The following is a 24,957-nucleotide window of genomic DNA, read 5'->3' on the forward strand; positions in this document are numbered from 1 at the left end:
CTGGACCATCTCCTTGTGGCAGGAAGTAAAATGTGCCCCCAGAACAAGGGGACATATCAAAAGGATCCAGCTTGACAGGGTTTCCACTGTCCAGATCTGGGACATTCGAGCTTCAGCATAAGTGATTATAGGAAGAGATTATAACCCACTGAATAAAATGTGGTCCATGAGTCCACTAATAATTAATTAACTAATTTTTAAGGAAAAGTTCTTTCAGAAAAATACCCACTAATGAACATAAAAGGAACAATAAAAATGAGAAAGACCATTTGTCAGCCATTGTAGGAAAAGTTGGTAAAGGCAAGAATCATCAACAGATACTAAAAGTAGCGGATAAAATTTGATGAGGAACAAAATCTTTACCGAGCCTCAAAACATCCCGTCACAAGTACTTTCTGTGGGGAATCGGGCAGACACTTACCTGCCTTAACCGAGCGGTCATAGACGACACCATGTGACGGGACAGGTCAGCGCCAGTGCCTCCGCCTCCTGATCACGGGGCCCCAGGAAGCAGCCATCGCTGTCCTTGAGCTCCCACCTGGACTGCGCAGCCTCAGTGAGTCTCCGGGAACAGACGAACCCCCGCTGAGGGGACTGTGCAAAATAATTGGCTGGTGCTTCTTAGAAAGATCAAGGTCGTGAAAGACTCCGGAAGTGTTCCAGAATAAAAGACTCTAAAGAGACGTGACAACCACATGCATTCAAGGGGAAACATAGCCGTGTGTAGGACATCATCGGTCAGTTAATGAACTTTGACGATAGTCTGTTAGAAAATGGTGTTATATCAGTGTTAAATTTCCTGAGTGTGATAATTGCACTATTCTTATGGGAGAGAATATCCTTGTACTGAGAAAACACAAATGAGTATTTAGGGATAAAAGCGTATAAGGGAAAAGAATTAGATATGCACAGAGAGAGATCAAATGTTAAGTCAAATGGAATAAGCCATAAATAGTGAATTTGGGAATGTGGGAAATTTCCCATTGGGGAAAAGAGAATTACCTAGAATTCTCTTTTCTCTAGAAAACTATTCTAGGAGTAAAAAGCTTCTAAGGTAAGAGTGCCCCACCTTTTTGTCATAAATGCTGGTTTTGTAAAAATCCAAATCTGAAAACAGGCACAGCACACAAACGAGACAGCCTCATGAATGTGCACCTTGTGTTTCCATCGTCCCGTGCAGCTCGCTCCAGACCAGGGGCTCCAGCCCGCGGACCAGCCCACGGACATGAGGCGGAGGTGCGAGGAGGAGGCGCAGGAGATCGTGCGGCACGCAAACTCCTCCACGGGGCAGCCCTGTGTGGGGAACGAAAACCTGACGAACCTCATCTCCAGGCTAACCGCTATTTTATTACAGATTAAGGTGTGTTTCGGAGAAAATACTTCCTTCATTTTGACACTGACGTAAACTTTGCTCATTTGTCGCTAAAATAATTATGACATAGATTATGTCCGGTATTTTCTTGTCTGTAGTTGAACTGTAATCCACTTAAATTTTGAAATATTTTTTCCTTTAGTGTCTAGCAGAAGGAGGAGACCTGAATTCCTTTGAATTCAAATCACTCACAGATTCATTGAATGATATCAAGAGTACAATAGATGCTTCTAATATCAGGTAACTCATTAGATGCACCCTAGTGGTTTTTATATTAAATTCATAGCGATTTCCAGTACAGGTTTTAAGAATTGTGCATAGTTGTGAAGTATTGGGTTGGCCAAAAAGTTCGTTTATTTTTTTCCATAAAAAATAGAAGACACATATTTCATTTTCACCAATAACTTTACGGGTTTGGATATTTTGGGTTGTCAGCCATCTGAATTGATGTCTCGGTTTGATCACTGTCAACCTCCACCAGTCTTCGCGACCGCGGCCCGGCGTCCAGCGAGGACCCTCCAGCACCACGCCTGGCAGGCCGCTTTTGACACGTCCGCTCAGTCCCAGCGCCTTCCCCGCACACTGCCCAAGTCTTTTTCACTTTGCAGTTGCACTTTTACCTTTCTTGAGGTAATAAAGCATAATATGTAGAAAATGTTGTATGTATTTTCCATTTTCAGTATTAAAATGACCATACCAAAAAATCACTGACTTTGATTTTTTTTAAATGCCTGCTGATATGTCAGCTGTCATAATGCAGTCTAACAAAATCATTTGGAATGAAGTTGAAGACAACTAAGTACTACTAGAGCCATCTTACAGGAAAAAAAAAAAACTTTTTGGCCAACCCAATATGTATATAATTTGTATCCTTTAAATAAATTGCAAAAGAGCTTTTCATTTGTATTCAGTCTGATAGAATAGAAACTTCACATGGAGTTTTTAATATAAAGGAATTAGAAGACATATAGTACTTAGGTTTTGGTTTAGCATGGAGGCCTAACTTAGAAGTCGAGATTCCCCAGTCAAAGAGTCCGTCCTCTTTCCAGCACTCCTTGGCTCCTCCTCCTTTGGAGCGTACTTTTCCAGGGACTTCGATGTAGAATTAGGGCTCGTGTGAAGGGGAGATGTATTCCTTCCCTGGGATCCTTATCTTAGCTGTCTCCCAACTAACGTTAAGCTCTTTCTCATTAAATTTGTTTTTAATGTAGTGAAATAAAGCAGTTAACCATGTTTCTTCTTTCTTCAGTTGCTTTCAGAATAACGTAGAAATCCATGTTGCACATATTCAGAGTGGCCTGAGCCAGATGGGAAACTTACATGCCTTTGCAGCAAACAACACCAACAGAGACTGAGGAAGGGATTGTTACCCCAACCGCATAGACACTGCGAGAAGTTCATTTCCTTTCTGTAGGCTTCCAACACCAAATACCCCAGCTGCTGGAAGACAAGGGAAATTTCGACCTCCAAATAAGGCATTTTAATATACTGTACTGCTTCTTGAACCAGCATTGCTGACCATCAATATATTTATTTTTCTTTCATTATTCAGCTGCAGTAGCATTGCTTGTATTATGTATGTTTATCAGTCAGTAGCTTTTAAACTGAAAATGTCTGAACATAATTTCACGGAAGAATACATTGACCCTTTTCTTTAATGTGCATGAATTCAACCCTACACACGCAGACAACTGTAACGGAGAACACGAAGAAACACGGGCTTTTCATGCACATGCATGGCAGCGTGGAAATTCCATCTAGAACATGACATCTCCAGTTCGTTTACTTGATCGCCATCTCAGTCTTCGAAAGAACGTGGTGAGATCGGGGAAGCCCCAGTCGGAGGAAGGCACCACCTCGCAGGTGGGAGGTACGGGCTGTGCAAGTATATGGAGCCTGTGCTTGCAACGTGACATGGTTCTGTAGACCGTTTTATAATAATAAATATTTTAATTTATCATAATTTATAAAAGAAGCTTTTGTTTGTTGAAAGAAAATGAAGGAGCAGGAAAAAAACGTAACTTGCAAAGTGCTGAATTTCAGCGAGTGGATTTGGCATGTCTTTTCCTGTCAATTCAGGGCAAAAAGCGCTATTGTTATGAGATTTATTAAAAAAGGAAAGACTGATAACACACTATTTTCGTATTTTTTGTTTATTTGCACAAATTTTGAACCAGATTGCTGGTTAAAATCCAACAGTATACCATTTATAAAGTAAAAAGATTTTATAAGGAAAACATATAATAACCAGTGCTGTGAAATACAGGAAAAAAAGGTTTGTATTTGGTTGTGGTTTTGGTTTCTTGTTTTGTTTTTTAAGGAAAACCCTGCCTAAAATGTTAATCTTGTAAAAAGTGTGTATTTGGAATTCTCTTTGTTTTAATATAGAATATTATAAAGTCAAAATATAATAAATTGTTTTCAGATTTGGAGTTTAAGATATAGCTGTAGAAGTGGCTTTAATTCTTTTAGATGTCTCATAAAATGAGGCTTTTTATATGTTAATGTATAATAAAACTGAAACAAGATTATTTTCCATTTGAAATTTTTGTATAGTTTAAAAATGCTTCCATATTCTGTGCCACTGCAGAACTTCAGTGCAGAGTTTATATTTAGCTCAACTGTTATGTTAATTAAGAAAAGCATAAATCTTTTATTCTTAATATTTGTAATTCTAAATAAATTGATCTATGAAAATTAATATTGTCTACATTTTTATTTAATTAATATAAGCTGATAGGTATTCCTTCTGCTTCAGAAGTTTTAATAAACTGTAATTTTTACTAACTTTTATTTTTACGGGAAACAGTACAGATTAATTACCAACTTATTCTGAATTACAATACCATCCAGTATTATCTTAAGGAGGATTTTTCTTCCACCCTACGTCACTGTGGAAAACACTATGCAAATAAGTTACTGGTCTTACCTATGGACCTAGTGAGAGGTCCATTTCAATATGTCCTGCCTAGCGTTAGGTAAGTATATTTTACACTTTTTTTGCATTTTACATTTCTTAAGGCTTACTTGTCACACTTAAATCACACTCATTTAGCACATATTTAAGTGCTGTCCATGACTTCCAGTGCCATCACGTATTGACTGCAGGAACTGTGCCCAAAAATATGTTTGAATTTTATTTCTGTTTGGGGAAGAAGAAGTCAGCACGATCCAAAGTTGTCCTTTTGGGTCGTCCGTACGTGAATTGGAGTGAGACGGCCACTGCCTCGCAGCTTCCTGCAGCTCTAAAGAAAGCTGTCGACGCCAGATTGAGCGAGGAGCAAGCACACCACGAGTTAGGTTGACTCGCTTCCAAATTGCTTGTAATCAGTTCAGATACCAGATTGCCTTGCTGCCGTGGAGAACCTACCAAAAGATTTGCCTGCCACACGTTTTCCCTTGATTCGCGCACCTTTCTCCAGCTTCATCATCACTGCGACTCCGCCCAGCTGCGGCCACCACTGGCCGGCACACTGCAGCCGTCTCCTGCTTTATCAGCTGCCAGGGTTCACTTGGTCCTCACCCAGCAGCTGTCGTTGAGCAATACTTTTAAAATGCAGAATCGCTCTTGTTCTCCCCATCTAAAGTCTTAGGGCTCTCAGGACAATTCGGAACTTGTACAAGACCCACAGAGCCAGGCATGGCCTGGCCTCCCCCACCAGTTTCTCCGTCCTGCTCCTCGCTCCCCAGGGCCTGTGCACATGCAGACCCCTGGCTACCTCTCTCCCTCACCTTGGTAACAGCTGCAGTCTCCTTACCTTCAGCATCACTTCCTCAGAAGCTTCCCTTGGCTACAACGCACCACCCAGGCCCTCCTACTGTTCCTTCCAGCACGCGTCACATGTGCGATTTTATATTTCTTTTGCATCCCAGCTGCCTTCTTTGCCCAATGAGGGGAAGGACTTTCTGGTTCTCTCATCATTTTATTTCCAGGCCTTGGTAAAGCATCTGTTCACAGGCACCAAATATATTTTTTTTATTTTAATCATTGTTCAAGTACAGTTGTCTGCCTTTTACTCCCATTCCAGCCCGCCCACCCACCCCTCCCCACTTCCCTCCCCACTTCCCTCCCATTACCACCCCCACCCCTAGTTTTTGTCCATGTGTCCTTTATACTTGTTCCTGTAAACCCTTCCCCTTTTCCCCTGAAATTCCCCTGAAATTCCCTCTTCTCTCCCCTCTGGTCACTGTCAGCCTGTCCTCTATTTCAGTATCTTTGGTTACATTTTGCTTGTTTCTTTGTTTTGTTGTTTAGGTTCCTGTTAAAGGTGAGATCATATGGTATTTGTCTTTCACTGCCTGGCTTGTTTCGCTTAGCATAATGCTTTCCAGCTCCATCCATGCTGTTGCAAAGGGTAGGAGCTGCTTCTTTCTTTCTGCTGCATAGAATTCCATTGTGTAAATGTACCATAGTTTTTTGATCCATTCATTTACTGATGGACATCTAGTTTGCTTCCAGCACCTAGCTGTTGTAAATTGTGCTGCTATGAACATTGGGATGCATAGGTTCTTTTGTGTTGGTGTTTTAGGCTTCTTAGGATATGGCACCGAATATTTGTGGAATGGATGAACAAATGAGGGTCTCAAACGAGCTCTAACATTAGTGGCACTGGAATAAAAGTGTGTTCTTTCTTGATGATCGCTTTGAAAGACGAGACAGTAATAAGTTGGATGTAGAAATTCTAATGAGGGGGTTGCCTTTAAACCTGTGATGTCATCACTAGTCCAGGTTTAACAAGGCCAGGCCAGTATAGAGGCATTACATGGTGGTAGGTAAGCGACGGAGTGAGTTACTCTTAGGTTTGAGTCCCGGCTGTCATTTTTATTAGCCGTGTGGTTGTGAACCTCTACTTAACCTACGTTTCCTGATCTTTAAATAATAGACCTTATTTGGCAGTTGTGAGGACTAAACAGAGAATGCCTGTAACACACGTAGCAGTTAGGGTCTCTTAGGAGTTTGAAAGAAGTGCAGACTACTGTTCTTAGAAGATCCATGTAACCAAATTTTAAAAAGTGTTCCCTGAGGAAAACAACAGTAAAAATGCAATACTACAATTAATAAGCTAATTGCAAGATTTGCTTGTAAATGTGATCGTTAGTGGACTCTAAAGTGTTAGGTCTTTCAGCGAAGGTATCTCGTTTGGCCATGTCACACGTCTAAATGCAAAGGAAGGCCCGTGACACCTGGCTGCCCCCGCAGTTGGCCCTGAGCATGGTGTTCGGCACATGGCCAACACTTGAAATAATCGCTAATGTTTACCATCTCATTTGTGGTTTCCAACAGTTCTCAGGGTTCCAAAGTCAAGTCTGCTGCGAAAGCCTGAACTATGTGCTTGTTGCTTTTAACCGTGGATTTGCTACCCTGGGAAGTGCAAGCCGTTTGAACACCACCTCTATGAACATTGGGGCAATTGGCGTGTATAAGCTGGAGGACATTCAACAGGGCTCAGGCTTTCCTAGGAACCACCGAACGCGGGTCCTGGCCCTAGCCACGGCTTTTCATTAGCCTTCTCCAAAGTGCAGTTTACAAAGAAACCTCCTCTGGTTACCTCCCATACAGTTTCCTTTGGCCTTCAGCAGTTTGAAACCCCTCAGAACAGCAAAACAATAACTTATCTCAGGCTGACTTAGAAACAGTAATTTATGTATGTTCTTAATGTATAAATTGGGATAGAGAGATCTCCTGAAACCAAAAGACTCATGAGACTAGATTTTGATCAAGCCAAAGATATGTTTTTAACCAAGTTAAATTTCTCAGCACAGTGGCCTGCTGGTATAAGTTCTTTTGGAAATTTTTTCATGGCCCCATAATATATTATACTGAACAACTCTGGAGCAAGACACTGTCTAAAGGACAGAAATTATTTAAATAGAATTACAATGAAGCATTTGTGGGAAGCATTTAATAATTCAGTAAAGTTGCATAGAAGTACAGTAACAAGTGCTAAGGATAATTAACGTTGGAGTGATCGAAGGAAAGGCACGAAGCTAGAACTAGCGAAAGTGTCAGACTTCAGAGAGAAGGGGTTCTCCGGTGTTTGAAGGAGGTATTTGTTTAGTCCCAGAAGCTGAAAGGAGTGTCTTTGAGACAGAGGCAGAACTCACGGATGGGTCACCTTAAGAAGGTCTCCACACCTACTCTGTAGGTTACAGCTGTCGTGTATCTGAGGGGTTACCAAAGGTTTCTATAATCTGGTAGCAGTCGGAGACTACTACAGATTTCCAAAGACAGTAATTTTTCTTTTTTTACTTTTACACATATGGCTTTATTAAAATCTTTGGATATGTGACTTAAAGAAGTTAATGAACTTTCTTCGACAGTTTTTTTAAATTTTGTCCTGAGGGTGAGTCTTTATTATCCCTTTTGCATGACTTTGCTTTTTTCTAACCAACTCTTAGCTTAACTTTCTAAAAAAACTATGTCAAGTTTTTAAAATCAGTCATTTGTTAAAGTCTAATGTATTTCACACTTTTTGTCTTAACAATTTTAAAAACCAAACCCAAAACTCTGTATTTTAATTAAGCAGTCCAAAAATTTATTTCTGTTTTGCAATTTACCTATCTGACCTAATAGAGTAATTTTTGGAAGCTGAGAACCTAGATGCAGGGAGCACTTGAAATAATCTGGACACAGAATCATTGAAGCTACAGCTGAGTGTAAAGGTGACAGACCAAATTAAAAAGCAGTAAAGCTTTGTGCTGGGTTGACGGTAGATGGAGATGGGTTAGACTGCAGGGCTGTTCAACCTGCGGCCCGTGGGCCACAGGCAGCCCAGGATGGCTGTGAATGCACCCAACACAAAACCATAAATTTACTTAAAACACTATGAGATTTTTTGTGTGTGATTATGTGTCGCAACATATTTAATGTGTGGCCCAAGACAACCCTTCTTCCAGTGTGGCCCAGAGACGCCCGAAGGTTGGGCAGCCCTGGATTACAGTTTAAGGCTACAAACCTTTCAGGAGACGTGAGAAGACGGCGGCTGTCGAGCCCAACGGGAAACTGAGTCAAGCTCAGGCACTGTTGTTGAGATAATGAGTTTTTTTTTTAAAACCAGTTCAAAAATAACACAACCGGCAAGAAGGAACACGGATCGAGACCGAATGGAGCGTGCAGGTTTGGAGATGTGCAGGTGGAAACAGCCAGAAGTCCTGGTGGGGTGTGGGCGCATTACAGAGGGAAAAGCAAATGAGCCGGGGCCCAGGCTCGGAGGCGAAGGGGAGGAGCCTCCCCAGGTGACAGATGACGTCAGAACCGTCATCAGGATTCACACTGTCCTTAACACGGAAGCCAGAAAGGACCGCATTCTGACGTGTCTCCCTGGTTGCCGGCCCGTCGTGGCTCCTCCGAGCTTATCCTGAGTTCCAGAATCCTCAGGAGTGACCAAAGGCAGAAAAGATGTGTTCCTCCCAGGAGTCCAGTTTTGAACCAATGTCTTCCGGGAGCGAATAGGTTTCACAGTGCTGACCTTGTGAGCTAAGGTCAGAGCTGCCCCCTCCGACCCTGCTGGAATCAGGTGGGCAGTTCACGTCCACCTCGGCGGGCAGCTGGGGCCGCAAACGTCTGGCTTCAGTTCCGTGGGCGGGGTGGGGGAGGAGGAGCTCCGGCCGGCCTGCAGGCTGGAAGGGTTTCCCGCTCTGGCGCCGAGACTTGGCTCGCCTGTTCTGGAACCACACCTGGAGCAGGGGACAGAAAACCAGCTTTTGGTTGGACTCCGGAGCAGAAGCTCCCGATTAATACGCCCCAGCTCCTGGCTCCATACTGGGGCGCAGAAGCACTTCCATTGGGGGAAAACAATACTATTATGCTTAAAGATGATAAAGCACTGGCTGACGTAGCTCAGCGGACTGAGTGCGGGCTGCGAACCAAAATGTCGCAGGTTCGATTCCCAGCCAGGGTACATTCCTGGGTTGCAGGCCATGACCCCCAGCAACCGCACATTGATGTCTCTCTCTCTCTCTCTCTCTCTCTCTCTCTCTCTCTCTCTCTCTCTCTCTCCCCCCTTCTCTCTCTAAAAATAAATAAATAAAATCTTTTTTAAAAAGATGATAGATGTTACAATAATTCAGAAAATCAATTTTTTAAAGTGCAAGTACTCCTTGTCAAACTCATCAGGGAGGTATTTTGTTCGATGGACGTCACTCTTCTGCCCACTGTTTCCCAACAAACACTGAAGGTGTCCCACTCAGGAAGAAGCCACTGCACCAGCCGTGGAAGCAGACACAGGGACCCCACGGGGTGCAGAGCTACAAGCCCGCCCTCTCCCCCGGGGTGGAAACGAGCGCCCCTACTTCAAACCGCGCCGGGGCTCAGACGAAGGGGCTGCAAGGGGCGCACGTCTCATCACCACCGGACTCCAGGGTTCCGGTCTCACTTCAGCCATCACCGCACCTTGCACTCGATTGTTGCACATTCTGACAAGCTCCTCTGCGTCCAGCTCTATCCCCAGGTGCTCCATCCTTTGGAACCAAACTTCGAGACCCCAGCCCTGCCAGCACGGTGGCCTGGGGCCCAAGGCTGACTTGGGGAGCCCGGCCTGCCCTCCCTCTCTCCTCTGCCACTCTCCTGCCCGAGGGAAAGCCCAGCCGGGCCTCCTCCGCCTCTTCTTCCAGGAAGAAGTGGGAAAATACTTCCCATCACCTTCCGGCTCAGGACCTACTCTCTGACCATTTCCAGGGGCCAGCCGGCCAGCCTCCCGGCGGTGGGGGGGTTGGGGGGACGGCTAATCATACTTACCGGTAACAGAGGTCATCGAGCCCCCCCGCCCCCCCAGTCACATCTCACTGAAGCCTCGCCAAGTCCCTGTGCGGTGGGGACTGATGTGGTCCCTGCTTTGGAGTCGAGGTCACCGCGGCTCAGGTACCGCGCGGGCACCGGGCCCAGGGCCTCCACCCAGGGCGCCCCGGCGACGCGCCGCTCACCTGGATCCTGGACTCGGGGAGCAGCGTGAGCGCGGCCAGGCGCTCGCGCAGGTGGATGTCGGGGTACATGGTCCGGCGGAAAACCAGCTCCAGCAGCTGCAGCTGCTCGGGGCTGAACGACGTGCGCTTGCGGCGCTGGGAGGCCGACGGGGCGGCCGCGCCTTTGGGGGGCGCTGGCGCGTCCCGGCCGGCGGGGGGCAGTGCGGCGGGGCCGGGGCCCCTCCCCAGGAAGCCCGAAAAGGCGGCCGGGGCGCCGCGATCCGGGCCCGGGCCCGAGGGGTTCGCGGGGTGCAGCGGGGCGGAGGCGGGGCCCGGGGGCGGCAGCAGCGTCCCGCCCGTGTGAACTGGCCGGTACACCGGGAATGAGGCGCTGTCCCCGAGCTGGAACTGGCGGGACCCTGCCGCGGCCATCGCTGCGCGACCCTGGTGTGCCCCCGAGCAGGGCACAGGCTACGGTTATACGGACCCCAGGGCCCAGGGAGGGGACCAGGGTGGCGGGCGATCAAAGGGGTGGACGCAGGGAGGCCCGTGGCTCCCGGGGTGTGAGCCCTCCCCTGGCCCCGCCAGACACCGGTGGGAATAATCGCTTCCGCTGCCCGTGGGATGCGGGGAGGGAGGCGCGAACTTGGGCCCGGAGCCCCCTCCCGGGCCCTCCCCCGTCCATCCGCCCGCCAGCCCCTGGGCCGCAATCAACATCCCCGGGACGCTTGTGCTCTGGGAGGGGCGGCCTGGGACCCTGACCGCCTATGCCAGTGGGGCACAGCGACCCCCTCCCCCAGGGGTCAGGTCACCCACTCGGCGCGGGGGGCCTCGGGCCAGCCTATCTGTTGCAGGGCTTGGTGGTGAGCCCTGCCCGCGGTCCCGCCTGTCATCTTCAAAGGCATTTATTTACCCCCCCTGATACGTGCTAGACCCTGGGCCAGGTTGGTCAAACAGCCCGCCCCTGACCTCCTCAAGCCTCCCTAACACATCCTGACTCGGAAGGAGGGGGCGCAGATAAAGGGACCTCAAAGGGAGGCAGTAAGCTCACCCTGGGGAACTGGGGGTTGGGGGCGGGGTCAACCCTTTTTTGCCTGGAACGTGGCGCGGGCCTGGGAATAAGGATTCCTTGAGCGCGCAGCTTTGAAAGTACGGTGATCTTTAGCAGACGCTGATGTGGCCTTTCTGGAGGCGTCCACTGATGCTCAGGACACAGCCCGCTGGAAGGGAGGAGATGGAAAGGGGCTCCAGAAGTTTCCACTCCTTTTAGCCTCTACCTTTTTGCCCTTGTTTAAGGGTCGTCCCCCCACCTCCCCATTTCATCTTAGGGAGCAGAAACCCATTTCTCTCACTGGAGTCTATGGGCAACTGGTGGACACACCTGCCACTATGCACCAGGCTCTGTGCTGCCCCTCCACTGACCTCGAGGAAGCGGCTGTCCCGGGATGCACGTGCTAGAAAGGGAACACACAGACCAGGGCGAGGCCTCAGGAGAGGAACTCAGGAGACCAGGTCTTCCCGCTCCCAGAACCTGAGCCCTGAGTTCACCAGGGCCTTTCAGGGCCCCCGTCCTGGCGCCATCCATTCCAGAATGCTGCAGGGCCACCTCAGCAAGAGCCTGGATGCTCTCACCCTGGGTGGACATTCCAGCTGTCACCGCAGGAGGGATTCTGGGTGCTGCTGGAAGCATTCTGAGCTCGATTTTCTCCTGGCGGGGCGGGGGTGTCAGGGCCTGTCCCAGACCCCTGCATGGCCCCTGAGGCTCTAAGAGACAACCCAGTAACACTCACCGCCTGCCCCTCCATCTGCCCCAAGCTTCCGTCCCTCTTTTCTTCCTTTCTCCCTCTCTCCACCCTTCCTCCCTTACTCTTTTGCCTGCTCCTTGGGGACTTTCAGGCAGAAGGATATGGAATTGGGGACGGGGCGGACCCTCTATTGTTCTGTGCTCTTTCATTCTTTCATTAACTCAAAAGCCATTTCCGAAGCGTCCCTGTGTGAGGTCGTGCTTTAAGTGTGTTTCTATAAATTAGGCATTTCTGTCCCATCTTTACGGATCAGGAAAGAGTTCACCATCTGGACAGGCCCACTGGCTCCAAAGCCACTGCTCCAGGCTGGCCTCGAGACATGGCTCCAGGCTCACCGCGGAGTCCCCTGCCGCCTCAGGAAGAAGGCAAAGCCCCCTGTCCTCCCCACTCCAGGGGTGGGGGTGGGTGTGGGCGGTGTTGTCTCTCAGGCACATGGGGCTCCTTAGGTTCCCAGGAGCAGGCAGCGGTGACAGGGCCAGATCTCTGCAGACCTGAGTTCCGCTGCTGTAGGGACGAGCACCAGGAAGCCAAACCCAGGAGGAAACCAGTGTATGCTGCTGGCTGCTGGCAGCTGGCTGCTGGCTGCTGGCTGCTGGCTGCCAGCTAAGGTTTGACAGCCAGAGATGGCCCAGCAACCCAGAAGCTCTGCCAAGGGCTGGGAGTCCTGGGGGTTCTCCGGCCTGTGTGGAAATTCCCGAGGCCTCTGGCCAAGCTTCACTCCCCTGCTGTTTGGGCACACTGGCGAGGCCCCGAGCGAGCGGGTCTGCTTTGCGGTGGGCCCGGAAAATGGACCTGCAGAGGCGAATGTGGCGGCCGACCACACGTGGAAACTGCGGGTGGCCTGCGGAGGCCGTCCAGCCGGGGGCAACCACAGCCTTTCTCCGCCTTTTACACTGGTGGCAAGAAATTCCCGCACTCAGTCTGTGGCTCAATCATGATCCAAACGAACTAAACAAGCGTTACGTTATGACTTTACCCGAGAGCTTGTGTGGTATTATCATCTATACTGAATTAAGACTTCAGCCTTTCCCCTTCTCTCCTCCCTTTGCTTAAAATGAAGTTTTAATTGTGTCTGCTTGCATGCGCCTAAAAATAGCCTAGAATGGAAACCCAGAGCTGGGACTGGGAGTGAGGGGTTGGAGAGGAAGTCTTTCCTGTATTCCCTTTGGTGCAGCTTTGTTATTATTTTATTAAATCATGTGCCTGTATTAATGTTGTAAGTCTATGTTTAAAACCTAGTGTTTCGATGACTAAATGCAATGTGGTATTCTGGGTTGGATCCTTAGGAAATAAAAAAAAGGACATTAGTGGGAAAATTGGTGAGATCTCAATTTAAAAAAAAAATGAAGCAGAGGGTGCAGTGTCATAGATCTGGAAAGAGAGATCATTTCACCCCGGGAATAGATTTCCCAGTGCCATTGGGGTCTTCGTTGGTGAGGGTTAGCAAGAGCGGAGCTTCCGCTGGTCTCTGCAGAAGCTCTGACGTGTGCACGCACTCAAAATTCAAGTTAGCTTCCCACTTCCCTTTGGTTTGACGGACACCTATGAAATCGTAAGTGGTTTGCTCTAAATGCAATTTCTAGATTCCTTACTCAGTTACCCTGCTGCAAATGTACCATGAATAATTTGTTAATTCTTCTATACCTGTATCCCAAATTGGAAAATGGAAAAGAGCCCAATTTGGGGCAATATCTTAAAAAGCAATTATTGCAATATACTTTTCCCAAGTAGATAATCTGTGACATTGAAGTCTATTTCAAGTTGACTCTATAAGTAGGGCTTTCTCTTTTTTTCCAATCAAAGTAAGCCAGTGTAAGCAGTTTCGGGGCAGCCAAGTGAAGTTCGGGGCTAGCTGAAGACGCTGTCGCCAAGGTCGAGGACAGGAGTCCCCTTGCCAGCACCTAGGCTCGCTGGCTGCCCGCTTGGTTTGCTTTGGCCCTGAGCTGTATTTGGCCTGTCAAATGAAATAGACACAAGGGGAGGGCAGGGTGACAGAGAAGACAAGGCTCAAGGATTCTTTCTGTGAAGTGGGGGAAGGCCAGCAAATATAAGTAAAGATGCAGTAGGAAAGCAGTAAGCTTTAAAAAAGGGGGGGGGGTTGTCTGAAGCACCTCAGGGGGAGGGGGGAGGATGGAGCTGCTGGTTCGGGGCTACTGTCCACTGCTGTCCTCTCCTGCATCCTCAGCATTGCCCCCCACATTCCCCACCACGGTGGTTCCTGGCTCCCCCAGATCTCTCAGGGGCCTGCCTGTCCTCTCTAAGTGCTAAGTACTCTCTTCCCCAGGTCTCTTTGTTGTCTGAGTCAGTCCTTCTGCACTGCCCTGAGCCCCGGCGGGCGGCGTGGAGCCCCGGCTGTTTGTTAAAGAGAGGACGGGGAGAGGCTGCCTGGGGGGGTCGGTGGCTCCGCTGCTTTCGCCCTGAGACCCCGGGGCTGTCTGCCCCTTTGATCCTGGCCTCGCTTTGATTTCATCTCCCCTCCTGCCCGGGCCTCTTCAGACCCCGGCGTTCAGGTCAGAACCAGTGGTTGCAAGAGACTGAGAGACAACGCGCCCCCAGAAGGCAGTGATGTGCCCGGAAAGTGATCCGTGCTAAGAAGCGTTTGTTTGTGGTTTAGTGCGACCCCATATACATTCAAATAACAAACACAAAATACATCTTGAACTCAACGGGCTGTGTCTCTTATACTTCTTTTCTTCTTTCAGCTTTTTCTACCCAAAGCTTCGGAGCAAGGGAGACCCCCCCCCCCCCGCCACCAGGTGAGCCTTTATATCATCGGCTGGCAAATCACTCTCTTTGCTGATAGTTTTTTATACGTAGACACAAAGAGGTGTCTACCTGGCATGAAATCATACATTGGGTTAGAATGGTGGACCCTCACTGGTGCTGTTTAAACGGAACTCTGCCTCTGTTTTCAAACCAGGCAGTCGTAGCCGGATCTGGGCGCCACATCTCATATCACTGCAGCGTTCGTAAGCAGTGCGTGTTCAAAAGGGACCTTTCACGCTGGCTGGTGACGGGCTTGTGATACCACAGAAAGTCTCTTTAACATCGTCATTTGATGTAAACCCCACTTCATTTGATCACTTCATTTTCTTCCAACCTCACAGCGAAGCTAACTTGGCTTCAGGAGCTCTCTGACTTTCTCGGCGGGGATGTGACGTTGTATTGAATGAGTGCCTACCACGGGTCTTCCATGAGGCCTCACTGGAAAGAAAAGTAAAGAGAGAGGCGTCAGGAGAACACAGCATCTGCCCATACCTCTCTTTTCTGCCCCCAAATAATTTATAAAAGTGTCAGCTGATACCCAGAATAACCTAAGGTCAATGCTGGACTCCGTGTCCCTGCCAGCATGGACTGGGTAGGCATCTTCAAGGTTGCCTTGTGCTGGAGATTCGAAGCCCACCGTAGCTGAGAGGCACCTGGGCATATCAAACACCACCCTGAACTGTCCCCAGCAAACACAGATTCTTGGAGGCCGTAGGATATAATAGGGCGTGCTCAAATAGATTCTGATCCACTTTAGTGTACACCACCAACACGGAGGTTTAAATAAACTGTCCCTGTCTCTCAGGCGGTTGGGCACTTAGCTCTCATAATAATCTGAACTCCCAGCATCCGTCTGGACAGAAGAGGAAGCAACACCAAGTCTGGGCTGGGATAGCTCGTCCTACCCAAACACCTGGGAAGTCTGGAATACTTAGTCGTATCTGAAAATGACAAAACTATTAGAAGCTATGGAGGCAGAGCTCTCAAACAGGACAGTCTGAGGATCAATAAGAATCAAAGCAATAGAGTGAAACACATCAGACACACTAAAACCCACCAGGTCACAGTCATCATTGAAAAACAAAAACCGCCATGTCTGGGAGGTTCTAGGGAACAAACCCTTTGTTCTGGCGCATGAAGAAGGAAGCAAGCACTTATCCTGCTCTTTCTGTATGAGTGTAACTCAGGGTAAACTGTTTGAGAAAGAAAACTTTCTCCTGGTAGAAGTATCCAGCAGATAAAGGCAGAAGGCATGGTGGAGTTAGACTGTGCCCATGTTGCAGCCTCTCATGAAACCGTGAGCCTAAGCAGCAGTCCTTACTGCCTTGTGGAAATACACAGCGCCTGGGAGAACCACTCTCGCCGAAACGAAGGACCAGAACAGAACCCAGCAAACCGTCCCTCACCAGGGAGGCCCCTGTCCTCTCCCTGATGTCAGGTGCAAGTTCTGGGGGCTCTGGGATGAGTCCTGGGGTATCTGCAGGAACTGTCTTTTCTCTTCTGTTTGCTCCTGTCCTGAGATGAAGGGGCTAGAAGTCATGTCAGCCAAGGTGGCAAAGACCCCCACAGTTGGAGGGTCAGTTTAGTGTTTCTTTGTAAGTCTGGGAGCAGAGACTGCAAGCTGCAACCACAGGTGCACATCCCCTGGGTCAGCCCTATGGGGAGGCGGTAAGGTTGTGTTTTGAGGTGCAAGTGGTGGGAGGAACCTACCTCTGAGCCCTGGGCAAGAGGGGGTGGGGGAACACAGGGGTGCTCTCCCAGTGGTGCAGACCCGAGGAGCCCACTCCAGCAACTTTCTAGAGGAGGGAGGACCGCATTGGGTTCACGGCAGCTGGAGACCCCGCTGTTGCGAGTTCTCCATGGTGCCTGCTATGGGACTGACCTATCCCAGCACAGCTCAGCCTGGAGGTCCCTGGGGAGGGGGGGCCTGCAGGCACTGATGGCTGTAGGCCTTTGCACGTTGGTTTCCAGGAGGCTTGAGGTCACTGGCCTCAGAGCCCTTTGACCAATCCGGGGCTTGCGCTCCCCCTTCAGGCCCCTCTCCATCCCCACTGGTCCACTGCCACCCACTGTGCACTCCCACTCCAAGCTGCTTTGGTCCCTCCTCCTGATACTCTGTCCACATCTGGCCACCTTGCCAGACCCTGTTCAGGGCCTCTGTCCCCTGCAAACCACAGGCCTCTCTCTCTCTCTCTCTCTCTCTCTCGGCCCACCTGCCCTCATCTGCCCCTCAAAGTTCCGTGGATTCCCGGGCATCTCACAGGAGTCCTAGTTTCTGTAGAAATCAGACGTAAACCACAGAGAAGAGGAAAAGACCCGCAAACAGATCTGAGGGCGGCTGCTGTCAGCCCTTTCACGGGAAACCTTTTCTGTGTGTGTACATGTACCTGTGTGTGGGCCTGCACACAGGTACACGTGTGGGTGTGTGCTTTTTATATGTATAATAAATATAAATTTCATGTCTATGAAACTAATGGTGTTTCCCTAACCTGAATATAATTTCTTTGTGGGCGTGAACATGTAATATTAGTTTGTCCAAACCGCCTCCCCACCAAGAGCCTGGCACACCATGATATTGTGACAGGCTCTCGGTATGTCTCAGATTGATTCATTGGAAGAAACGCACAGCTGGCAACCCAAAATCTGTGTGTGTGCCCACCTGTGGGGAGAGGGGGTGGTTGAGTGGGGAGAGGGGCTTTCCCATGTTCCTTTTCATGCTTTTCAAGCATCTGTATTTATTGTTATGCAGTTATTCTTAAACTCTTGAAATCTGCCACGCATTCTAGGTTTGGAAGGACTGGGGATGTGCCCGGGACGCGCCAGTCCTGGGAAGACCCCGCTTTCCCGGAGCCAGACCCGCTCAGAGAGCGTCTGAGGGTGGCGTGGGGGGAGGAGACGAGAGTCATTTATTTCACTCCAAGAAGGGCTGGGGCAAGAGGTCTGGTCTGAGCTGGGGCCTTGGGGACGACAGCCTTCGCCTGGGCCCGAAGAGGTTCTGACAGTCTTCAGGTCCGGAGAGGGTCAGAAACCCGGGCCCACTGGAGCCTCGAGAGGCATGAGGTTGAGTGGACAGCGTGGCTGGCAGACCAGGGGCACCTTGGACTTGGGAGCCCAGGAGGCACCTTGAGTCTGCGGGCTGGAGGGGTGGCTCCAGGCTGCCAGCGCAGGATGGAGAGAGGCTATTCGAGGAGCACCCTTCCCGGCCTCTGAACGGCCTCTCCCTGGGTTAGCCCCGCGGCTCTTCCTGCAGCAGGCGCCTCTTCGGGCACCACACAGAGCAGTGCCTGGGTGCCGGCCCACACCCCGAGCCACACCGGCGGCACGCACAGCCCCACCCGAGGGACTCTCCCTTCCTCCCACGCAGTCGCCCGTGTTTCTGACCTGAGCTGGGTGGCCCGGGGTTCTGTCCCACAGAGTAGTGTGGGTGTGGACAGCCCAGTGGAGCCCTGACCCCAACACTAGGCCAGGGTCTTCTGGGGAGGGGGGCAGGGAGCTCCCAGCAGTGCCGCTTACACATCCTGCCTTCCCGACTGCAGCCCTGGGTCACCGGGTCACTGTGTCCATCCCTGGGAGACTGGCGGAAGCTGAGCCCCGGCACCAGCCGGGCACCAGCCTGGGGTGTTCGACACTGGTGCTTGGTGAACAGTTCATCAGGAATAAGCGCCTGAGGCTCTGGCTGCCTCCGGTGCACGGGGCACGGAGTGACCTCACGCCGGGAGTCCCTGGGTCAGGTCCCGACCCAGGCGGGGTGCAGGCTCTCGAGCTTGTCTTCTCCTCTGTCCCCCATCAGCTGTCTCTGAGCTTTGCTCTCCTCACCCACAGAATGTGTCTTTGAGGAGCCAAGGAGCGCACTTGCAAGAGGGCTTTTCAAGGCAGCTAGCCCACGCCGGGCCAGCACGTACGCGGTCATGGACGCACCACAGCACACAGCCCTCCGGGCACCTCCGTGTCCTCAGGAGGTTCCTGGCGGCGCTGTGACTTGAGTGAGGGACCCTGGGCTCTGTCCACACCCCCTCCCGCCCTCCAGGGCCTCGGGGCCTCCACCTGGCCGGGCTCCTGGCCGGCACCCGTGCTGCAAGCCTGTCGCATCTCACCCACTGCTTCGCAAGTATGTTTTCAGGTGTATTCATCTCGGGTCCCATTTGGCCTGTGAGCTCCCGGTGGGCAGGGTCCCAGGTGTGTGCTGAACTCGGGGACCAGCTCCAACGGTGGCGGCCAGGTGTGAGCTCCCCACGGTGCAAAGGTGAGGAGCACAGCATCCCTGTAAGGTGCTGAGACACAAGAGATTACAGTCCGGGCGTCCAAGCAAGACCAGCTGTCTGGGTCAGCATCTCTTTCTAGAAGGCTCTCAGTGGGGTTCCTTGCAGGCTCTGCAGGCTTCTGTCAACTGATTTATCTCAAGAGGAACGGGAGGGCTCCACTGGGGCCCCTGACAGCGCCTCCCAGAAGCCTCAGCTTTGCCAGCAGTGAAATGGGGAAGGTGGTTCTTGCCTCCCACCTTCTTCCCGGGCTCTTTGATAGCTGAAACTTTTCACGGCCCTTTAAAAGGCTCAGATGAAAGGCACTGAGGGGATGAAAGGGTCTTGGGGCCGCATTAAGCTTCCGAAGCCTTGGAGAGGCGGCTGGAGGAAGTGGTCCGCTGACAGGTACTTGCGAAGCTGCCCAAAGGTGAGGCCGCTGGAGCATTAGCATGCCAATGAGCCGCACCTAGGGCGCGAGGGCCCCGACGGGGACACAGATCTGTCATTTCCCCGAGGAGGAGGCGGCTGGGGCTAATGTGCGGAAGAAACTGGGCCCAAGGGGTGGAGGCCCTGAGCCTCAGTTTCCTGGTGTGTGGAGGAGGAAGCTGAGGGCAGGAGGTCCCCCAACTTGACTGCATATCCTAATGGCCCCGGGAGTTTCTTAAAACACTGACTCCAGGATGCGTGCGCCTCAGAGGAAATGAAATCTGAGCCTCCGGGGGTGGGACCTTGGCATCAGAAGTTTTTAAAACACCCTAGGGGATTCCAATGTGCTGGTGTAGTCTGAGGACTGGAATGGAGGATTTCTAGAATTCTGTGACTCAGGTGCTAATCGGAACGCCCTTGCCCACCACATGGAGAGTCTCTTTGGGAGAAGCCGGGGCATTTGGAAACGGAACCTGCAAGTCCAAGTCTTTGGAAGCACCCTCCGGGTGCAGAACTGTTAGGAATGCATTCTCCGCCACTGCTCCGCTGCACGTTACAGGCAGAACAGGGCGGAACTGGAATCCACATAAAACCTTTTTTCCAGTCTCCTCCTCGACCCACTCTTTTTTAAAAACAGAGTTGCCAGTCGACTATCCCAGGAGGCTAAGTGGAGCTTTCGATGTCTTCATTTCTCCTGACCCTCTTTGGCGGGAACCACGGACAACAGCCAGCGGCCAGGAGAGGGGAGGGCGGGAAGAAGCCCCAAAGTCTCAGTCAGCAGAGCTGAGAGGGGTTCGAGGTCCTGCCTGGCTCTTCTCCGCCGGGGAGACTCCAAATCAACACTCTTGCTGCTGCCCGGGACAACTTGGAGGGACACCGGTTTGAGATTCCCACCGCGTCCCGTGTCAGGGCGCTGGGCCAGCGCCAGGACCCTGGGCGTGCAGAAGGGAGCTGTGGTGCCCGAGGGTGGCAAGGATTCTCTGCTCGACAGAACTGCAGTCCGGCTCCAGAAGCTTCTCCTGGGCCCACCTGTGCACTTCCTGGTGAAATCCAGTTTTAATAAGAATGCCTTATCACCCCCCCATAACGAATCCGATTCTTCATCCTCCACCCCGCCCCCCACCTCAATGACGTCTGATCACTCTGGCCTGTCTGCAGCAAGAACCCTATTAGACCACTTTAGCCAGAGTCCCCCCTATCCCGATGGAGTTTTAGTAGTTTTAATGTCATTTTATTAATCACCTCTCAGTAATTTCCCAGCCACCGTCCCCCACGCTGCTGCTTGGCTGTGAACTCCCACCTGCCCAGGCTGCACTTGGGGGTGGGGCCAGTCTCTCTCCCTCCCCTGCAGAATTCTGCGGTAGCGGTCCCAGTGTCTATCACCACAGTCCTGAGTGCCATCTGCCGTGCCATCTTTAACAAGTGTCACCGTTTCTTTAACACAGAGTCCACTTCAGAGAGGAGAGGGCCTCGGGGGTCTGACAAGTTCCCGCCCACTGTGCAGGGGCCCCCTGACTCCCAGGGGCACCCAGGCCCTCTGCCCCAGAAGGCTGAGGAAAACGGAGGGAGCCTGAGTGCTGTGTAGGGACAGAGGTGGCAGGTAGAGGTGGCTGCACGCCCGGCAGGTGCTTCCCTGGCCCCACCACCTGGCTGGAGACTGTGCGCATGTCCCGGGGGGTGTGTGCCCTGGCCCCCTCCCCGCTGACCAGAGAGCAGCTACAGCTGGGCTTCCCAAGCAGCTCAGAAATTGTTAGGTTTTGATTTTTTAATAAGATTTTATTTATTTATTTTCAGAGAAAGGGGAAGGGAGGGAGAAAAGCATCGATGTAAGAGAGAAACATCAGTGGGTTGCCTCTCGCACACGCCCAACTGGAGACCTGGCCTGCAACCCAGGCATGCTCCCCGACAGGGGTTGAGCTGGTGATCTTTCAGTTCACAGGCCAGCACCCAATCCACTGAGCCAGCAGCCAGGGCTGGGTTTTTTTAAAAAATAACATAGAGCCCTGGCTGGTGTAGCTCAGTGGACTGAGCGCAGGCTCTAAACAAGGGTTGCAGGTTCAATTCCCAGTTGGGGCAAATGCCTGAGTTGCAGGCCAGGTCCCCAGTGGGGGCCATGCGAGAGGCAACCACACACGGATGTTTCTCTCTGTTTCTCCCTCCCTTACCCTCTCTAAATAATAAATAAATAAATAAACTCTTTAAAAATATATATATAAAATAAAATAAATGAAATAGGTAGCTGTCACCTGGCACACAGCCCTGTGTGCCAGGGGGGCAGGCATGGCTGGCACACTCTTGGTACTCCTTTTAAGGTGCTTTACTGGGAGGGTGTTATTTGATTATCACCTTTCTATCTGCCTCAGCCAGAATCCTGCTGTCTGACACCTGGGAAGCCAACACCCTCATCCCTGCTCTGGGGTCCGCACACCACACTCTTCTGGGCGTCAGGGCTTCCTGCTGTGTGAAGATAAGCAGTGTGACCGGCCCTGCAGAGCTCCAGCCTCTGAGGCCTCGCCTGGCTGCCCCGGACTCCGTTCTTCCCGGGCGGTGTCTCCCCTCCAGGCCTTTCTGCCTTTCTCAGCCTTGGGGACAAGGGCCTGGTGATCCAGGGGTGGGGCCAGGGGCACAGGATGTCCTATCACGCCCCAGTCCGCTCGCGCGGTTTCCCGTGTCCCGCTGGACGGACGGCCGTCCGCAACCATCTGCTTTAACACACACTGCATTGTTCGCGATTTCAAACATCGCCCCAGCAGCAGCCGTCCCATTCGCCCTCCGCACCTGTAGCAGCTGCCGCCCAGGGGGTTCCACGGACAGGAGCGAGCATCCCGCGGCCTCTCTGCTGCTCCGGAAGTCATGCGCAGACGCTCCCGGCTCTGTTCCTAACCCGCAAGCATCGTGGAATGAATAAGGGAACTCTGAAAACAGTGGGAGAAGTTAACACCAGCCCCTTGCTCCAGCCCCTTGCTCCGTCCTGCGCGTGTAGTAAGTGACGGGTGAAACACGTCATAAATGCATGTGTGAAAATGGCCGAGCTTTTGGGGTCGAAGAGGAAAGCTGCACAGGTCACATTTGCAATAACCTTGTCACCAAACCTGCTCTTCAGAGATTGTGGGGCTGAGCTCTGTTGGTGCAGTGACTTTAATTCTGGAAATAAAGGTCAGAAAGAAAGGCTTACAACCTATTCACCAAACTTAGTCACTGAATAAGCATTTATTTCGCATCTACTCTGTGTTTAAAAATGTTTTTTAAAAAAGTGAAAGTTAAAGCCTCTCTCATTTATCTCATGTATACTGATTTCTTTAGCTATACAAATATTTTAGCCCAAAGGACTCTGCACCTTGATTTTCTACTGCAGTAACATATTTTTGCTATCTCCCCATATTGGGGCATCTTTTAAAATTTTTTTAAAATATATTTTCTTTATTTTTATACAGAGGGGAAAGGAGGGAGATAGAGAGGGAGAGAAACATCAACGTGTGGTTGCCTCTCATGCACTCCCTACTGGGGACCTGGACAGCAACCCGGGCATGTGCCCTGACTGGGAATCGAACCCACAACCCCTGCGTTCACAGGCCAGTGCTCAATTCACTGAGCCACACCAGCCAGGTCTGCTGGAATGCCACCGAATGGATGCACCATTAGGTGTGTTATTGTCCCTTATCACTGGGCACTTTGGTTGCTCCTATTTCTTCTGTTATAAGCACTGTTGTAATAAACAACCCTGTGTCTGGACCTTGGTGCCCTTCTGAGGGACTCTGAGCCCTCGACAAGGAGACTGAATTCAAATCTCGTCCTTGCCTGGCCACCCCAGGCAAAGCCACGGGGCCTCGGGAGGTGACTTTGCCTCCCACAGAGCGATCTCTGCTGGGCTGGGCCAGGTGGGCGCCCCGAGGAAGCAACGCTAAGACCCTCAGTGGAACCTGGGTTCACAGCGGCTCTCTGGGGGGCAGAGTTCTGCATGTGTATGCTTTCCTCATATTCATCCACGCGGCCACAATTTTCTATCAGTACAACAAACACGTACAGGCTCCGTGTAAGCAGCTCAGGTGTGGGGGAGGAGCTGGGCTTTGTCACTATGTTTTGGAGGTTTGGTGACAAGATTTTCCTTACCTCCTTGCTGACTCAGGATTCTGGGAGACTCCCATAAAAACTATAAAAGTAGTAATAATAAAACAGCTGACACTGATGGAGGCTGCTTCTTCATTTCACAGAGAAAGATCTCTCTTTACATTGCTTTGGAGTGCCAGGGTCCACCGGGAAACCTCGGTCAGTCTTCAGCTTGGCCACCAGGGAGCTCAGGCACGTGTGCAGGTTTAGGAAAGTCGTGCTGTCGAAGTGAGAGTGTGGAAGGAAGCGCAGGCTGGCTCAGAGTCACAAGACCAGTGAGCGACGGGGCCATGCTGGACGTCGGGCCTCTGGCTTGAGTGCTGTGCTCTTCCGAGAGCAGCCCTCGAGTATCCCGCCCAAGTGAGGGCACAGATTCAGAATCTGTGGGGCCTGAAGCTTATTGAATTCTGCGGGGGGGAGGGGGGCAGTTTTGTTAGAAAAAGAATAGAAAATTAGGGACAAACAATGAATGTTTATTTAGAATGAGAAACAAAACCACAATGATCACAAATGTTAAAAAAGAAGCTGACTAGTGTGACAAAGCTCAAAAGACAGTAATAATTACAGCTATTGTTACTATTATTATTTGACTTACACGTCTCTACATTTATTTTTTTTCCTTTTTTTTTTTTGGCTGCATACTCCTTGGTCTCCATATGATGCCAGTTTCATGATTTAATTTTCTATTGAGAGAATGGGAAAATAATTCAGTCTTTCTTCTAGCATAGTTAATTGAATTTTGGTTTTAATATTCATCACTTAGAAAAGTTTCATCATCCACAGCGCCTTGCGTGGGGCAGACCCACCCAGAGCTCCAGCTTTTGTCCTAGCTCTGCAGCCCCGGGGCAAATGTCCTGTCCCCGTCCCTGTTTCGCCACCCAGGAGGTGGCCACCGAGCCTGGGGTGCGAGGCTGGCAGCCCCCGGAGTACCGGGGCAGCCCGTCTCGGGCAGCGCTACCGTCTCTGGCCAGCAGGTGGAGATAAGGAGTCCTGACATTCAAGCGCTGAGAGCGGGAGGAGACCGGGAGGGACAGACAGACAGGCTGCGGCGACTGTTGCGAACTTGATAGTGATGCCCCTCCTCAAGGAAACGGCCTCTACTTCGCTCCAGGTCACTGTGGTCTAACACCGATGCCGGGCCAGTGTCATAAAGTTTCTTAATTTTTAAAAGGTAACTAAAAAATCTGGATGGTTTTACACTACAATTCCAGCTTTTAAAATGCTGGCAACCAATTCAGATTTAAAACACTGAAAAGGCCAACTCTTTCTTCCCCCCATTTACAAGTATTTATTTAGGTAAGAGATCATAAAGTACATTTTTTATAATACACATAAAGAA

General features: G+C 50.7%; 2 protein-coding genes across 7 annotated transcripts in view; one reads left to right on the top strand and one right to left on the bottom strand.

Moving 5' to 3' along the window:
• Positions 1-4,073, top strand: part of LIN9 (lin-9 DREAM MuvB core complex component) — a 42,420-nt gene extending 38,347 nt beyond the window's left edge. For all 6 annotated transcript variants that reach the window (XM_045817477.1, XM_045817454.1, XM_045817458.1 and 3 more), the window contains 3 exons: positions 1,181-1,360; positions 1,515-1,612; positions 2,622-4,073. In XM_045817477.1, the coding sequence (XP_045673433.1) occupies positions 1,181-1,360; positions 1,515-1,612; positions 2,622-2,727 (384 nt within the window). In that variant the 3' untranslated portion in view covers positions 2,728-4,073. The remainder of the gene's footprint in view (positions 1-1,180; positions 1,361-1,514; positions 1,613-2,621) is intronic.
• A 4,673-nt stretch (positions 4,074-8,746) lies between these two features.
• MIXL1 (Mix paired-like homeobox) lies at positions 8,747-10,705 on the bottom strand. Its single transcript, XM_045859387.1, has 2 exons — positions 10,295-10,705; positions 8,747-9,049 (listed from the first exon to the last, which is right to left on the bottom strand). Exons 1-2 carry the CDS (start codon positions 10,703-10,705, stop codon positions 8,747-8,749), a joined length of 714 nt encoding a protein of 237 aa, XP_045715343.1.
• Between the last annotated feature and the right edge of the window lie 14,252 nt (positions 10,706-24,957).

Source organism: Phyllostomus hastatus, unplaced genomic scaffold (genome assembly GCF_019186645.2).
Source record: "Phyllostomus hastatus isolate PE091 unplaced genomic scaffold, TTU_PhHast_1.1 phas_contig_148, whole genome shotgun sequence".
In the NCBI taxonomy this organism is placed as follows: domain Eukaryota; kingdom Metazoa; phylum Chordata; class Mammalia; order Chiroptera; family Phyllostomidae; genus Phyllostomus; species Phyllostomus hastatus.